The sequence below is a fragment of the Toxorhynchites rutilus genome, chromosome 2 (assembly GCF_029784135.1).
Source record: "Toxorhynchites rutilus septentrionalis strain SRP chromosome 2, ASM2978413v1, whole genome shotgun sequence".
NCBI lineage: Eukaryota > Metazoa > Arthropoda > Insecta > Diptera > Culicidae > Toxorhynchites > Toxorhynchites rutilus.
Window position 1 is genome coordinate 102,036,540 of NC_073745.1, and position 17,095 is coordinate 102,053,634.

General features: G+C 38.4%; 1 protein-coding gene and 1 long non-coding RNA gene across 8 annotated transcripts in view; one reads left to right on the forward strand and one right to left on the reverse strand.

The window, feature by feature from the left end:
* LOC129769711 (RNA polymerase II elongation factor Ell) overlaps positions 1–16,790 on the reverse strand; it is a 198,333-nt gene extending 181,543 nt beyond the window's left edge. For 4 of the 7 annotated variants that reach the window (XM_055772140.1, XM_055772139.1, XM_055772138.1 and 1 more), the window contains exons 1-2: positions 16,129–16,790; positions 14,541–15,363 (exon numbers count right to left, since the gene is read on the reverse strand). In XM_055772140.1, the coding sequence (XP_055628115.1) occupies positions 14,541–14,678 (138 nt within the window). In that variant the 5' untranslated portion in view covers positions 14,679–15,363; positions 16,129–16,790. The remainder of the gene's footprint in view (positions 1–14,540; positions 15,364–16,128) is intronic. The other 3 variants (XM_055772135.1, XM_055772136.1, XM_055772134.1) reach the window with 3 other exon arrangements.
* On the forward strand, positions 2,006–2,807 carry LOC129769712 (uncharacterized). The gene is made up of 3 exons (XR_008741948.1): positions 2,006–2,064; positions 2,272–2,618; positions 2,690–2,807. It is a non-coding gene; the product is annotated as an uncharacterized LOC129769712 (long non-coding RNA).
* Positions 16,791–17,095: the final 305 nt, after the last annotated feature.

Sequence of the window (17,095 nt, forward strand, 5' to 3'; positions counted from 1 at the left end):
AAGACACTTGCTCTATAGCTTCAGGTTTGATGAATCCAAAAATATTCAAAAATATCTACAAGGTAAGCGAACGGTTTCACGGTTTAATCTTGTCCTGAAACTGAGAAATACGGATGAGCGCATTACCTTGTTCCCAACAGTACATGGCAGTATGGGGAAGACGCTTACAGCTGCAGTGTAGAAAAGATCAGCCAGTGGCTGAGCCCTTCAAACAAAGATATGAAAAACAAACAATACAATCGTACCGGCAGGGTCTTACTGACAATGTCATTTTGATGAACCATACAATGAACCTCAGCGAGAAACTTGTGTCAATGGATTTTGAAAGAATTAAAAATTCATTATATAATCATCAGTTACGCACAGGAGCTGGAATTCGGAGTTTCTTTGAGTTGGATTGCAAACTGTTGATTTCCGTAAGACATATAGTCGATTTGACCTTGCACGGTGTTTCAAGACAAAATATTATATATGCAAGCACTTCGCGGACTCCCTGGGCAGATCTTTTTGGTACTCATGGCTCTCATTTGTAGATAATAAAACACACTAGCTGAAACGGCAAACTTCGTCCCGCCAAAAATTTTGTTTTTTGTTATCAATACCTTCAAACATTCACGTTTTCCTACTATGAGCAAGTTCATGGGTCCAATCGCAGAACTGATTGATCTTTAAATCGACCCCATTGGATTTACCTTTTACTATAAAATTCCTAGTCTGGCATTTGTCTGGCAGCCCTCCCCTTAGAGAGGAGGGCAAATTTGGTTTCATTTGCTTGATTAATACTCGTGTAATGCAGAAATTTGTGTTTTATTTGTATGGCAGCCCCTTCTAAGAGAGGGGTGGAGTATCTAACCACCATAAAAATATTTATTGCAACCTTAAACCTTCATATGCCAAATTTCGTTTCATTTACTTGATTAATTCCAGAGTAATGTAGAATTTTCTGTTTCATTTGTATGGAAGATTTGTATGATGAGGTTCTGACCTATCTTCCATATTGTCAACAGCTGGGAATGCGTTTACAGCTAAGTTATGATCAAAACAGAGAGCCGATGTAGAGAATTCGATTACGTCACATACACCCCTTTCAATTTTGTGCCCCTCATATTTGACAGAACGATTTTGAATGAACCGGGCGTCATTGAAAAGAATTCGCAATGTTTGAGAGGCGTGAGAGGGGGAAACTAAAATAATTCGGAACAATTATCACCGTAATCAATTATGTTATTAAGGGATGATAACAATCGCTAGCATATTTGAAGGAAAAGCTTCCCGTGGATTCCAGCTTCGGAAACGAAGCGCCGCGTTCGCGCAACAGACGACATTTCACGTTCGGCGGGTTAGCGCAGAAAAGACCAATGACTACACGACGGTGGTGGTATAAATGTGCATAGCAGCGCAAAGGTGAATAAAAAAACAAATTCCATCAAAAGTGAGTGGAAATTTTCCTACATGCAGCAGCAATGCTGGATGATGACGAAGCGCTTAGCGGGGGGAGGTGGTATCGGTTTGCAAAGTCAAGTCGATGTCGATCCAAAAGTGCTCTCTCTCTCCCTCACTCGCTCGAGTCACTATTTCCTCTTCGAGCAAAACGGTCCGCAACCAATAGAGAGATTTTTGACATGGTGTGCGTTGTTGTTGTTGTTATTTTGCACTTCATCTAGCTGTGTCTATTCGAACGGATGACGGTGCTGTCTCGACGTCCGTAAACAAACACACACACACACTCAGCGCGTGTGCTGTGTGTGTTTACGTGCCGAGGGTATCGAATCGCAGAACATCTGTAGTTGGTTGGTGGTGTGTGTGCGTTTGGGGCCAACGCGCAACAGTGGCAGCACACACATGGGTGCAAAAAGGTTTTTCTTATCTGTCACAACACTACAGGTAGGTTGCGCGTATCGCAGCCGCTGTGGATTGTATTCGTGTGCACTCTCCGAGACAATCGCGAAAGCAAGTCTATACTATTTTTTTTCGATGCTGCGATGCTGTGTCTTTGAATTGTCATGTGTCAGAAGAGGTAGTGTTATTTTTTGTTCCATGCTATCCGAGACGACCAGCGCGACAGTAAGAAAAATTACAGGGGAACACAACGAAAATAAAAGTTTTGGTTTTCACTAAAAGTATTGTGTGAGCGATCCGGGGTATGGGAAACGGAGGGGAATCCATCTTCTTCTTTTTTTGTTTTTAAGAGGCTTTAAACTTTGCAGTTCATTCGCCTCTATGGGGAATCCATCTCATCACAGCCCCTAATCTAATTGTTTCGTTTTTCAGATTGTATGCTTTTCTGTATTGGTCGAGACGAGGAGAGACGCATCGGTTATCGAAAATTAATTGCTTATTCCAAAACAATGGCTCGGGGCGACAGGCGTGATCGAAACTGTGTAGAGGCCACTAACCAGAAACGACACGAAACAAAAATGCACAGGACAACATTCCAATAGACTACTACTGACAGAGAGATAAGCAAAAGAAGAATATTTAAAGACCGCGTGAAGGTAGTTTCATAACCTGCAGGAGTAGATGTGAAACACGGTGAGAGGTAGAGGTGATGGACGCACTGCTTCGGAAGCATAAACACATAATGGCTATTGTTGCGAGCCGATTTGAACCGACAGATTGTGAGTAGCAGGCAGGAAAAGCATTTCACGTGTTCAAATGAGTCATTGTGATTTTTGCATTTTTCTCTTAGTGGCGGCGTAACAGGATTACACATCTAATTACTCCAGGAAGAAGATAACAAAAGCATTCGTCCTTTTGTTTACGCTTGCTTTTCCAACGCGTTACCCAAAAACATTAGAAAATTGGAGCAACTTGTTCGTAATTGAAATTATAGAACAGCATGGGAAAATTTGCGTTCTCATTCACATTCATTAAATGATGTCTCAGCATCAAATAACTCGATTTTCTATCCATACTGCCATACAAAAAAAAACACAAATTTTTGCATCACTCGAGAATTAATCAAGCAAATAAAACCAAATTAGGCATATGGAGGTTTCAGGGGGCACGAGACGTTTCTATGGTGAATCGACACTCCACCCTCCGCTCTAAGGGGGACTGCCACACAAATTCCTGCATAAATCGAAAAAAAGGTGGGGGGGGGTCGTGTCATAGAAATGAAACATAAATTCCTGCATAACTCGAAAACTAATCAATCAAATGGAGCCAAATGTGGCATGTGAAGGTTTCGAATATGAGAAATGTTTCTATGATGGTATGACAACCCTCCCTCCTCTGAAATGGAGAGGGGGTTCCGTAAAAATTATAAACATTTCAACCATACATATTCCAACCAAACATGACATTTAAAAAAAATATTAATGTGCTAAAACGCACTCCTACACTGCGTTTCACAACTATAGAACCACTCATTTTTTCTGAGTTTCCAGAGATATGTAAGAAGTCGGTTAAATTGAAGTATATAGTGTAGGATATAACAACTACCTTCATTTAAAAGACTGGCCATTTTAACTTTATTATTGTGTTCAGGCGTGAAACATTCAAAAAACTAGAATTAAAGTGTTTCATAACTATAGAACCAGATGGAAAAACTCTCACTCCTTTACAAAATTAACGTCAACTTCACATGAATTACAACAAGTTTCTGATTCGTAGGTCAACTTTAGTTCCCAATCAGTTCAAATAACCCTTTCTGGGTGGTTTCGACTAAGCTGCGCCATGTTTTAGTGTGTATCTTATTCTACGCAGAGGATATTACTCGTTTGAGCTCTTCTAATCACTCATACTGCTTGTAAACTGCATCTACTATTCGTACGATCACTCCTCATAAGTTCTTGGCAGGGTTTTGATTTGGTAAACATGCTGACCAGTCCAAAATCTGAAGCCCTTATTCATCAAACCATGTCATGACTTTCCGGATTTTATGAATTGATGTCAAATAACTCAATTATCACATTGTTTTTGATGTAAAACAGCAGTAAATGATTCTGAAGTACTTCGTTGCATTTCTGACTGTTCATTTGTTTTGATGATAAGCTACCCAAACCAAGCCTACTTGAGAAAAATCTCCCCAAACCATAAAAATTCCATATTCAAAGCTGCGGGTCCAAAAACTAATGTGGAAGCTAATCCCATGGGTTTCACTATTTCAGGAGAACTTTTCCGATAAAAGAAACCCAATTTGAAAAGAATTTCTTTATACTGGAAGGACTTACGGAACATGTCATGTAATATTTCAACTCGTAACTTTGCAAGAGGAAGTTTCACGGTTTGAGGAAAATATTTTCAAAACGGCCTGGTTCTGATAGCTTTTTATCAACACCAATGTACAGTCAGAAGTGCAATGAAGTATTTCAGAATCATTTACTTCTGTGTTTGCATCAAAAACATCGTGATAAGTGGATAATTAGACATGAATTCATAAAATCCGGAAAGTCATGGCATGGTTTATAGAATAAGGGCTTCATATTCTGGACTGGTCAGCTTGTTTACCACATCAAAACCCTATCAAGAACTTATGAGAAGAGAAGTGATCTTACGAATAGTAAATGCAGTTTACGAGCAGTATGAGTGATTAGAAGAGCTAAAACGAGCAACATCCTCTGTGTAGAACACACACACTAAAACATGGCGCAGCTTAGTCGAAACCACTCAGAATGGGTTATTTGAACTGATTGGGAACTAAAGATGACCTACGAATTAGAAACTTATCGCAATTCACATTAAATTGACGTTAATTTAGTAAAGAAGTGAGAATTTTTCCATCTGGTTCTATAGTTAAACACTAGAATTTTAGTTTTTTGAATGTTTCGCGCCTGAACACAACAATATAGTTCAAATGGCCAGTTTTTTAAATGAAGATAGTTATAATATCGTACACTATATACTACAATTCAACCGGCTCCTTACATATCTCTGGAAACTGGAAAAAAATGAGTGGTTCTATAGTTGTGAAACGCAGTGTATATCTTCTTCTATGTATATAAATAAAAATTGAACACCGAATGTGTTGAAAAGAGCAAAATTCGAGAAAGGAATTGTCCGCTTTAAGGTTGTCTTTATTCTATCAAATTTTCTGTATCAAACATTTATTTCATGTAACGGAGAAACATGTTATTTGCAAGTGGTTGAAAAATCTTGAACGAGAATTGTGTCTGAATATAATCTGATCTTATAATGACGAGTTTTGGAAGAAGTACAGCGCGGACTCGATTTTATACAGTCTCCGCTTTCTTTTCACTGTATATAATCAAATCTTGTATATAATCGAGTCAAAAAAAAATTTGACGTAGGACTATGTCTTTCATTTCTATACCGGGGTGTAAGATCAATGTTTCGAAAACGAAAGCGTTACGCCTGAGACCGAGATTTTGAGCGTTAATAGCTCCTAAACAATCGAACGAAACGGTATGATAAACACTCAGTTATAATTGAACAGCGATTGGAGCATGTTGTCACTGTTGTGGGAAACGGTGTCACCAAGAGCCTGTTTGTGCACCTTAGGCCTGAAGGGAATCCATCAGGAGGAAAGTGATGCCACAAACGGTTCCGCTTGAGACATCGGAGCAGCCACCACACACACATACACGCTCGGAACTATTTTCGTTTGGTTGCCATCCAGCATCGAGAAGGTTCCGGAAAGATGTCATCGTTGCTGAAAAATAATCAACCAGTTCCCTTGGAATTCAAAAATACATTCATGCGAAAGAGTTTATTTTAATGTTTTCTATCCATATAACACTGCAACCAAATACATTTGGTTTCGTGATTCTTCAATCAAGTGCAATTGACAGGTGGTTATCGAATTACCATTAACCACTGGTGGGCTTCGAGTATCGAGGAGTATCTGGAAAGATGCTATCGTTGCTGAAAAAAAATCTGCCAGTTCCCTTTGAATTAAAAATTACATTCAAGCGAAAGAGCTTATTATGTTTTCTATCCATATGATACTGCGACCAAATACATTTGGTTTTGTGATTTTTCAATCAAGTGTGATCAACGTGAGACCACGTCTTTCGGAAATTTATTAGAGATGGAATGACTGGCAAACGATGTTTACTCAACAATATCTCAAACGAGAAATGAGTCTTGTGAGAAATGTTGAGCGAACGCAAAAATTATGTAGACTGATTTGATGCAACAGATATTTTGTCTATTGGAAATGGAATACAAATCATATCACAATACAAGCAATGTAGTATGTATTATACAACTTTCGTGTGATTGCTTCTTTTGATGAATATCGTTCCTTCAACGCAACGCTCTATTTTTTATATCTAGTCCCCCAAATATCCATTTATTCATTCATTCAGAATTGATTCAGATGCAACTAAAAACAAATGATCACTAAATTAACGATAGTCCTATATCACCCTTGCGGTTATACCACAGATATACCCCCCTTTTTTATTAATTCTTTTTGCATATATGTTTTGTTTATTGAAAATAAAAGAAGAATTTGATTTTTGATATATCCCCTTAAAGTCAGAAAACACCTTTCTCACATGAAAAAATATTGTTTTCCAGAATTTCACAGAAGGAGATTTGATGAAAAAAATGCTTGTACGCATATGTTCGAATTTCAACAATGACAGAGTTATAAAACTTTTTTTTTGTTCCGGACTCTGTTGTCTCAAACTGGCTCGACACTGAAAAGTACACTGCGTAATCCATTTTTTTTACCTTTATTTAAGCATCTAAATTAGTGGATTTAAATAACTGTTTTGGTGAAAGAAAATTTCAATATTAGTAATTTTTAATGTGCGGTTATCAATTTCATCCCGAAAATTCATATTAAACTTTATTGTTTCTATCAAACTTAAGTTCTCAAACCACTTTACAATTTGTTCTTTGACACTCATCTTCTATCTTTCTTAATTTCGCTGCAATATCGATATAAACAATTCCTGGTGAAAATTCAAGCAAAACCAACAAAAATCACGATTTTTATCCCACTGTACATATAATAGCCACTTAAATTCCACCTTAACGTTCAAAGATTATATTTTTTCTTGAAACAACTCATATTTTAAATGAAAAAAAATATTTTTTTTCAAACTTTATATAATAAGTCCAAAATTGTATATAATCGAATCACATATAATCGAGTCTGTATATAATCGATTCCGACCTGTACTAGGAATTTAATGGTAAAAGGTAATTTTGAAGGGTGGATTAGAAAATCAACCAATGAACAGTTCTGCGATTGGACCTATGAACGTGCGCTTAGTTAAAAAACGTGAATGTGATAGCGAAAAATAAATGTTGGGCGGAACAAAGTTTGCCGGGTCAGCTAGTAAATTATATTTTAAGGTGAAATTTGACTCTGTAAACGTTAGATAATAAGTAATTGAGTCTGATTAATAAACATTCTCGGTTTTCGTCTGGCACCGGTTTGTCCTAGGACATCTTCAAGTCGTACGAATTCCGAAAATTAACCAACTTGAGAGAATCTTTGATCTTCCCACACAAGAAATAGACAGACGTATTTTCCAGCACTGTTTGGGAAGATATGGATTCCGATCTGATTGGAAAACAATTCCAGAAATATATTTAATGTTAAGAACTTCGCTGGCCTAGAATTGATCTATCTGAACTAGAACTATAATGTTGTCGACTGTTGGATTGTACTTGTACGTTTGATTTAGTGCAGAGATTCTCAAACTATTTTGAGCAAGAGACCCGTTTTCCTGAATGAAGTAATACCATCCAAAGGGCCTGGCCGTGTAAGGGAGTAAAAAGTGCCCCCAAACCAAATCACCAGCTGTATGGCAAATATTGTATAGGATATTAAATAAGAAATTTTAGCGGTTTATTTGAACCCTTATGTGGTTTGACGTAGGACCTATAGTGAAAAACGTGCTTTTTCGTTTATTTCACGCCATCCTCAAAAGCTTCGAGATAAAAATTTGAAAAAATACTCAATGTGCATCTTATTACGGTGTATCAATGAAAACTATAAAAAAAATTGTAAAAAATTTAAGTACTAAAAGAAATATTGAAATTTAGAATTTTTTTTGGGATTTAGAGATTTAGTACTACTCTAATTCATATTTAAATGTGTTCCTACGGCTTTTCTAGATATGTTTTTTTCAGTGTTGCGCGGTACAAAAAATATTTTTTTAATATTTTAAAAGGGTCTGGCTGGGTAGGGGAGTAAAAAGTGCCCTCATTCTGGCAACTATGCCTGCAGCACACAACAAGCGCGAATAGACTGCTGAAAACAAACAGTATTATAAGTATACAACGTCGTTTCCGTAGAATCAAATTGCGTTAATTATGCAGTTTAAATAGCGTGTGGACATTACAAAGTTTTATACTCTCTAATATGTGCATCTGTGCTCAGATATAAAATATTGATCATCGAATGCTGAAAGAACGCTTAAAGAGTTTTCAATACCACCGACAGCACTTATCCATTGTCCTATTACGGTCTACTGTGAAATTCTATTACGATCTACTGTGGGATTATTTTTCTGTCTACATCTGTTCGTAAACAACGATGTCAACTAGAAGCCAGAAGCTTTATGCCTGTCCGGCAGGTAGCTCTGGATGCACCTTGGAAAGCGCAGTTGCAATGCTCTCTAAACGTTTCGACGAAACAAACCAGCTTATAGATGCCTCGAAAGCTGAGCTTAACTCGAAACTTGACGACATCAAAGAAGATCTTCAGAAGCAGATTATGGCGATGGAGCAGAACTTCAACTCATTGAAAACTTCCTGTGATAATGAGCGCAAGGTACTCAACACTCGAGTCGATAATGCCACTGAGAGTGTCCAGCGTTTGGAGAACAGAGCAGAATTGATTGCAGCAGGTATCCCGTATATCACCAACGAGAATCTACGTAATTACTTACATTGTATTGCGGAAGAAATTGGCTTCGATAAAGACAAGGTGCCCCATATACACTGTAAACGTCTACGTTCAAGAAATCTTTCTGACGGCAATGAATGTTTTATCCTACTGCAATTTTCTGTGACATGCTTAAGGGATGAATTTTACTCGAAGTACTTGGCTAAGCGTAATTTGAAGCTGCGGCACATCGGAATTTCATCGGATCGTCGCATCTATATTAACGAGAATTTAACTGTGAATGCGAGGACAATAAAGCGTGCTGCATTGAAGTTGCGTCGAGAAAATAAACTGGTCGCAGTCTCGACGAAACTAGGAATTGTACAAGTGAAGAAAAATGCTGATAGTCCGTACCTGTCAGTTTCATCTATCGATCAATTAATGCAAATTTGAATTAACTAGAGCTACATGTATACTTGTTATTGTTTGTTAAAGTGGAGATTGTATGTAATTTGCACTAAAGAAATTTGTTTGTATACTGGAACTATATGTAAAGTATGGAGACTATCATTAGAATGCAGCCTATCCATGTACATTGTTTCCCTCACGTTACCTGATGTCATCCTTAAGTAATCACACACTCTCACTACACACGATTCCCAGAGTTGTTATGAACACCATACTCAAGGCAAACAAATTCAACATATGCCATGCCAACGTTCAAAGTCTTTGTGCACGACGATTCTGTAAGTTTGAAGAAGTCAAACTAATGTTGTATGACTCCAAGGTATCCGTCGCTTGCTTCTCGGAAACATGGCTAAATAATTCCATTCCTGACCAAGCCGTTTCTATACCTGGTTACCGTCTCGTACGGAACGATCGGGCGTACAAAAGGGGTGGTGGAATTGCCATCTATATTCGTGAAAATATCCTTTCCAAAACGGTTTATTCTACGAATCTGACTGCTTCGTCGATATGCAAAACGGAATGCCTGGCTGTGGAGCTTAAAATAAGCGGTGCTGTAATGTTGGTCGCCGCGATCTACAACCCGCCGGACAATGATGTTTCAACTTTTATGCAGTGTGAATTGGCAACCTTATTATCAACTTATGAGCATTGCGTGCTTACCGGAGATCTTAACACTGATTGGTTACGAAGAAGTACCAGAAAAGAACGCCTAGAAGAAATATTCACAACGTATACCATGACTGTATTAGGCACCGAGCCAACTCATTTCTATGATGATGGTTGCTCTCAACTGGACTTGCTTGTCACTAACCGACCAGATGTAGTAACCACCTTTCAACAAGTGTCCGTGCCTGGCCTGTCTAAACACGATCTCATTTTCTGCTCGTGTAACATCAACACGTGTGCTATTGATCAACATTCCGTGGAAACCTACCGAGACTATGTAAATTTCGACCCAAATTTACTGCGAGATAGCATCAATGGAATTTCTTGGGACATCTTCCGCAATATTAACGACGTCAATCAACTTACTGAATACTTCAACAGTAGTATTATGTCCGTCCATGACTCGTGTATCCCACTACGGACTGTCCGACATCGCCAGCATTACAATACTTGGTTTAATGATGCTATACGTAAGGCAATCGTAGAGAGAGACATGGCTTATAGTGACTGGAGGACTGCTCCCATGGAATATAAGGATGGAAAAAAGCAAATATATACGCAGCTAAGAAATAGGACAAATGCTCTTGTTCGACGTGTCAAATCGGAGCACATCAATCGAAATATTGTGGTTGCTGGCTCAACAATGAACCTGTGGAAGATGGTGAGAGGTCTTGGTATTGGGAAGGTGCAAGATCAAGAAGATTGTTCTTTCGATCCAAACATGATAAATCATCATTTTGCCGGTCAATTCACTATCGACAATGCTGACAGTTACGAAACCCGAAGACCACAACCTGTCGGTGGATTCTCTTTCCAACAAATTGCAGCGCACGAAGTGTTGAATGCGTTTTGTGAAGTCAAGTCAAATGCTGTTGGAACCGACGAGATTCCCACCAAATTTCTTAAAATAATTCTTCCACTCATCATCGATCACATTGTGCACCTCTACAACATGATCATTAAGACATCGACATTCCCGGAGGCTTGGAAGTGCGCCAAAATAATCCCTCTGAGAAAGAAGAAACATCTAAACTCTGTCGAAAACCTCCGCCCTATCAGCTTGTTGAGTGTTTTGTCTAAGGTTTTGGAGAAGGTACTGAAGCAACAAATCAGTACCTATTTTACATCGATGAATCTACTAAATGATGACCAAGCGGGTTTCCGGCGTGGTCATGGTGTAAAAACTGCGTTGCTTCGTGTTTATGACGATATTGCTGGACTGATTGACAGAAAGGATAAGGTGGCTTTACTGCTGATTGATTTCAGCAAAGCTTTCGACACAATATCTCATTGTCGACTCTTGCATAAGCTACATGAGCGCTTCCATTTCTCATCATCTGCTGTTGGCCTCATGAAGTCGTATTTGGCCGGGAGAACGCAAATTGTATATTGTAACCATATCTCTTCCGCTGCAGTTTCCGTTACCTCTGGGGTTCCGCAAGGATCAGTGCTTGGACCTTTGTTGTTCTCTACATACATTGATGACCTACCCGGAATATTGAGATACTGTCGAGTCCAAATGTTCGCAGATGATGTGCAACTGTACTTTTCTCATCCTGACGTTTCAACTGCAGTGGCGCGGTTAAACGATGATCTTCAACGAGTAGTAAATTGGGCTTCAAGGAATTCGTTACGCATAAATCATACAAAAACCAAAGCGATTTTATTCGGTACTAACCAGTATATGGATTCAGATCATCCATCGCTTGTCGTCGAAGGGAATTACATCCAGTTTGTAGAACACGTGAACAATCTGGGCATTATTTTTCAAAGGAATCTCAGCTGGGACAAAGCAGTATCCACCCAATGTGGTAAAGTGTATGCTGGCCTACGTACATTGCGTGCAACCACGTCAGATCTCCCTCAGCATACGAAACTCCTGCTTTTTAAGTCGCTAATATTGTCACACTTTATTCTTGGTGATGTCATCCACCTTAGCATGAGTATGGCTATGATGTCAAAATTGGAAGTTGCCTTAAATGATTGTTGCCGTTACGTATACAATTTGAATCGTTTCACGTCTGTTCGGAACCTTCAGAGGAATCTACTCGGATGTCCTTTCCGTCGTTTCTATGAAATGAGGACATGTCTGCAACTGTGGAGAATTATTCACCGTAATGAACCCTTCAATCTTGTCCGAAAGCTGAGGCTGCTCCAAGGACGTCGCTCGCTCAACTTCGCGGTCCCATCACATCGTTCTGCTTTATATGGTGAGTCATTTTTTGTGAGAGGAGTGGTTTATTGGAACGCGCAACCCATGGAACTTAAACGAATACAGTCGGAAACATTGTACAAAAAGGCTGCACTAGATTATTTCAACAGAGATTAGGTTAATAAACCTTTAAAAATAATAATGTTTGCTAGAACTTATGTAAATGCTTTGTAAAAATCGTTATTGACAGAAAAAAGACTTTGTCTTACGTCATGTGAAACATTTAAATAAATAAAATAAATAAACAAACCAAATCACCAGCTGTATGGAAAATATTGTATAGAGTAATAAACAGAACATTTTGGCAGTAGTACCATATATTTGAGTCCTCATATGGTACACCATATGGTCTATGGTGAAAAATGCACCTTCACGCCATTCTCAATAGTTTTGAGACAAAAGTATGAAAAAAAAATACTGAAAGTACTTCTTACTAAGGTGTATCGATCAATATTTTCAAACAATTTCTTCATCAAAAAATTAAATATTAAAAAAAATTTAATTAATTTTTATTTTTATTTTGAATTATTTTTTTTATTCTGAGATTCGGTACTACTCTAGTTTGTATTCAAATTTCTTCCTTCGTCTATTTCAGGTGTATGTGATTTTTTCAGAATTTTTAGAGTGTTTTTCGCGGTACAAAGAAAATTATATATATTTTCAGGCATTTCGAAATTTTGAAAGAAATATTACTTTGAGATCCACTTTTGCTCTAATTTTTATTTAAATACATTCGTATGGTTTTGCCACATGTAGCGTATTTTTTCTTGAAGTTTTAAGAGGATTGCGCGAAAAAAAATATGTTTTTGCCCTTTGGGCATTTTTAATTTATTTTGAATTTAGAATCCCAGTACTGCTCTGAAATTTATTTCAACTTTGTTTTTTATATGTCTAAATTTTGACGGTATATTTAGAGCATTGCACTGTACAAAGATTTTTTTCTCGTGTTTTGAAATATATGAGATTATCTTTACATCGGATTTAGATGGTTTACCAAATTCATAGGAGTCAGCAGTACGATAGAGCTCTGTGAGAAAAAATAAAGTCCCTGTGGAAAGATCATTCGGATTATTGAGAAAAACACTTAAAAACATCCAAATTATTATTATTTTTTGAATTCTAATCTTACAATTGAAAACCACGAATACAATAAAATAATCGATTTCAAGAAAATAACAATAATAATGCAGACGATGAAAAAAAATTATGTTTGTGTTTCGCAATGCTCTTAAACATTCAGGAAAAAAATGCACCACATGTAGCAAAAGACACATACATACGAACGGCATACGAACGCATTTAAATAGAAATTAGAACAGAAGCGGGTCTCAAAGTTATTTTTTTTTTAATTTCGAAATGCCAGAAAACATATAAATTTTTTTTGTAACGCATATTTAATTTTCTTAATATAATTACATTTTTTGATGAAAAAATTGTTTGAAGATATTTATCGATACACCTTAGTAAGATGTACTTTCAGTATTTTTTTCCATATTTTTGTCTCAAAGCTATTAAGAATGGCGTGAGAAAAACGAGAAGGTGCGGTTGGTTAAGTGAGTAATTTCGACATCATTTTCTCATCAATAAATATACATAAAATTTATTCCGTCGGTTTGTTTTGTTAGGCTCACTTAGCACTTCAGTTGTAAAAGAACTGAAGCAATACATAACATTCAGTAAATATCAAAAGTAATCAATATTTATTAATATAAATTACAATAATACTGTCTACTGGAATATTAGTCATTTTTTCAACAAATTGGTTCACGCAACACAACTCATAGAGTATCTTGCGAATTTGCGTTAACTAATAAGGTTGTATTTTAGGCCTCATCGATCGCCGATATCAGTTTTCGTTTATGACGACCCCACCGAAACTCCAAGGGGTCGATATCGATCACTTTGGAAAACCCTGATTTTGTGTTTCAAGAACATGACATGCATCTCGATTTTTTTTATTCTTTATTTTTGAGACTTTCAGCCTCCTGGGCTGGTTCGTCTCAACATGCATCTCGAAATTCCCCTTGTGAATTCTAGAAACATTTTGATTACAAGAACATTTGTATCTCAATATGTTCATCGACAAACGTTCCATGAAAAGGTCAACTTGAAACTTATGTTCCTACAGTACCTCCAACGAGAACACAACATCCGTGATTTACAGGGTTTCATCGTCTTCAAAAAATTAGGATGACGGTTGAAATGATTAGCTAGAGCTAGAGCTAGATGGACCAATATCCCTTGCGATTGCGCTGATGAAACAAGGTGTATTTTGTGAAATATGACAATTTCACCATTCTTCCATTTGTCAACAATTGAACCACTTCTGATTCACTCGACAGAGATTCAAAAGATAAGATTGAGATATAAGACCAAAACGAAACTCAAAAATTTCAATACAATCGATAAACAAGTCAGACAAAATAAAAGGAGAACACTCACCTGATTCCGCTGGAACTCCTCGATTGCCCGCAACGCCGAATCGGTCAGCTTGACGAAGATCAGCTCCTTGTTGTCATTGTTGGGATACTGCGGCTGCTGCTGGGACAGTCCGTAGCTCCCAGCACACAGGGCGGCCATCTTGAGACACGGCGAGCGCTACTCTTGGCCGAATGGTGCCTTCGGTTTCGGTTTTTTTTTCTTCCCCCCGCGATACACACCACTACTCTGTTGTTGTCTGGGCGCTTGGCGATGGGTGCGATTAGACCAACTAAACACAATCCGCACAGCCCAAAGCACTCAAAGCACAACGTCCGCCTGTTAACGTCGGTATTGGCCGCTTTTGCTTCGCTATTTCTCACTCCCCAAATGGGCACCCCGCGCTCTACTTCTTCTCTCGGTGTGTTTGCTTGTTGCGTTACTGTTGCTGCTGCTGCCGTGTTCAATTGATAGCAACTATTTGTTGTTGTTTTTTTCTTGCTCTCTTCCGACGACGACGACGACGTTCAACTCGCAGACAACTGTGTGTGCTATGGCGGTCGGCCGCTGAGAGGGCGCTACTCTGTGGCCGCGGTGCGGTCGGTGTTTCGCTGCCTTTTTTGCCACGTAAAAATTCAATGAAATATTTTTATATCTACTTGCTCGGCACTGTATGGGTATGAATCGTCGTAGTACACACACAACGATACTGTATCACCGTTTAACTACACTCACACATTCACGCACGTTTTGTGTATCAATTTGCCTTCAACTTTTTTTTTCCTATTCTTTCCCGATCACTCACGATTTTTCGACAAAGGCTTTCCCTCTCTTTCCTGCTCGCAATCTGCAAATGGTAAATGATTTTCTTAATCTTACTTTTTGCCTGAAGACGTGCGCCTGTGTGTGCGTGTGCGAGCCATCCGAATTGTGTGAGTGTATATGGGGGGCTAACCAACCAGGTGGTGGTGTGTTGTACATTCAGATGAAAGGAAAACTATTTTTTCGCCTGCAATCTGCTAATACTTTGTTCGGCAGGAGTTTTTCCTCGTTTTGGCGAATATTTTTTACAAAAAATCTTTATGCAATTCGCGTCCAGCGAAGGATCATTTCCCCTTCACCACCATGCGCAACCATGAGTCCATATAGATGTGTGAGAATCACGAGCACGACAGCAAAACGATCGACGAATCGAATGATTTCCTTGCTCTACCTTGTTCTACCTTGTTCTACCGATTAAAATAGGGGGTAGCTTCCAAGGATCCCGCACGATCCGCTGACACTAGAGCATGTACACATATGGTGAAAATTTTTCCTTTTAACGTGAATCAACATCTTAATTTCACCTTCTTTGTATCTGCTCTTTTTTATTTCTTCACCCCTTTTTGGGCTCACTTGTCACACTTATTGCCTGCTCGCTCATGATTGATTATACACACACGCAGACCCACACGCACACACATTCGCACGTATACAGAAAATTCGGATTCCAGCCCTTCTCCCGCTGCAGAAAACGGTAATTCTTTAATATTTTTACCCTCAATGCAAATGTCCCTCGAAATATGTACTGATTTACCCCAAACCCGGAAAACAAGATTGAACGAAATCTTACTTTTCGCTTGCTGATACCGACCACTAAGCAATCTGTTGCTAGGTAGAGGAAAAAAGTACGTTTTTCAGCAACTTATAAAATATTGTTGGGAAATTCCACCGAACAGTTTCTTTTTCCTTCTTATGCTCTCCTCTCACACACTAATGCACAGTTCGCTCACTCATCCAGAGCCAGCCTTGGACTCGTTTTTTTTTGTATCTCTTTTTCTTGCAACTTTAGGAGTACAAAAAATGTGCACAGCACTTTTAACACACTTTTTTTTAGAAAACTTGGCAAGTGTTTTTCTTTTTTTTCCTCGAAATTCGCAATTCACCGGAATTTTATGAAACTATAGCAAACCGTAGATGTCGATCTGCTGCAACTGTATTCTTCACCACGGGATGATGACGGAATTTATTCTCTCTACACTCTATGGTTTATCAATAAAGTAACATAAAACTATAATCATATACCGATTGATTGCTGGCTTGGCCGGAGAAAACAAACACGGAAAGGGATACTCTACTGTTTTTTTTTGGATGGAAAATCATAAAAAAATAATACAAAAAGAGAGAGTCGCGTATTTTATCCCTAGTCTTCTTTTGCACGGAGCAATTTTTCTTCTTCTTCACGGCTTCACTTCTGGCACGCGCAGCGAGACCCAGTTCCTTTTCCCGCACTCCACACACTGCGACTAATTTACGAACGGCACATCGCAACAGCGACTCGGCGAAGGTAAAGCACGAGGCGCGCCCGAAGCGGGCCCCGAACGGTAGCCGAGCGGCTGTCACTCAGGCGCACCGCATTGACAGTTACCGGAGGTATGCTATTATTTACGTTTCTACACACAATACTCACACATAAAAATATGAAATTTAGGGCTGATTTTATGAAATTTTGATGAATTTTGCTGATATAAATTCCTTTTCAGGATTTTTTCTTGTACCAAAGCGAATCGGCGATTAAATTAATTTGAAAGTGATAACTA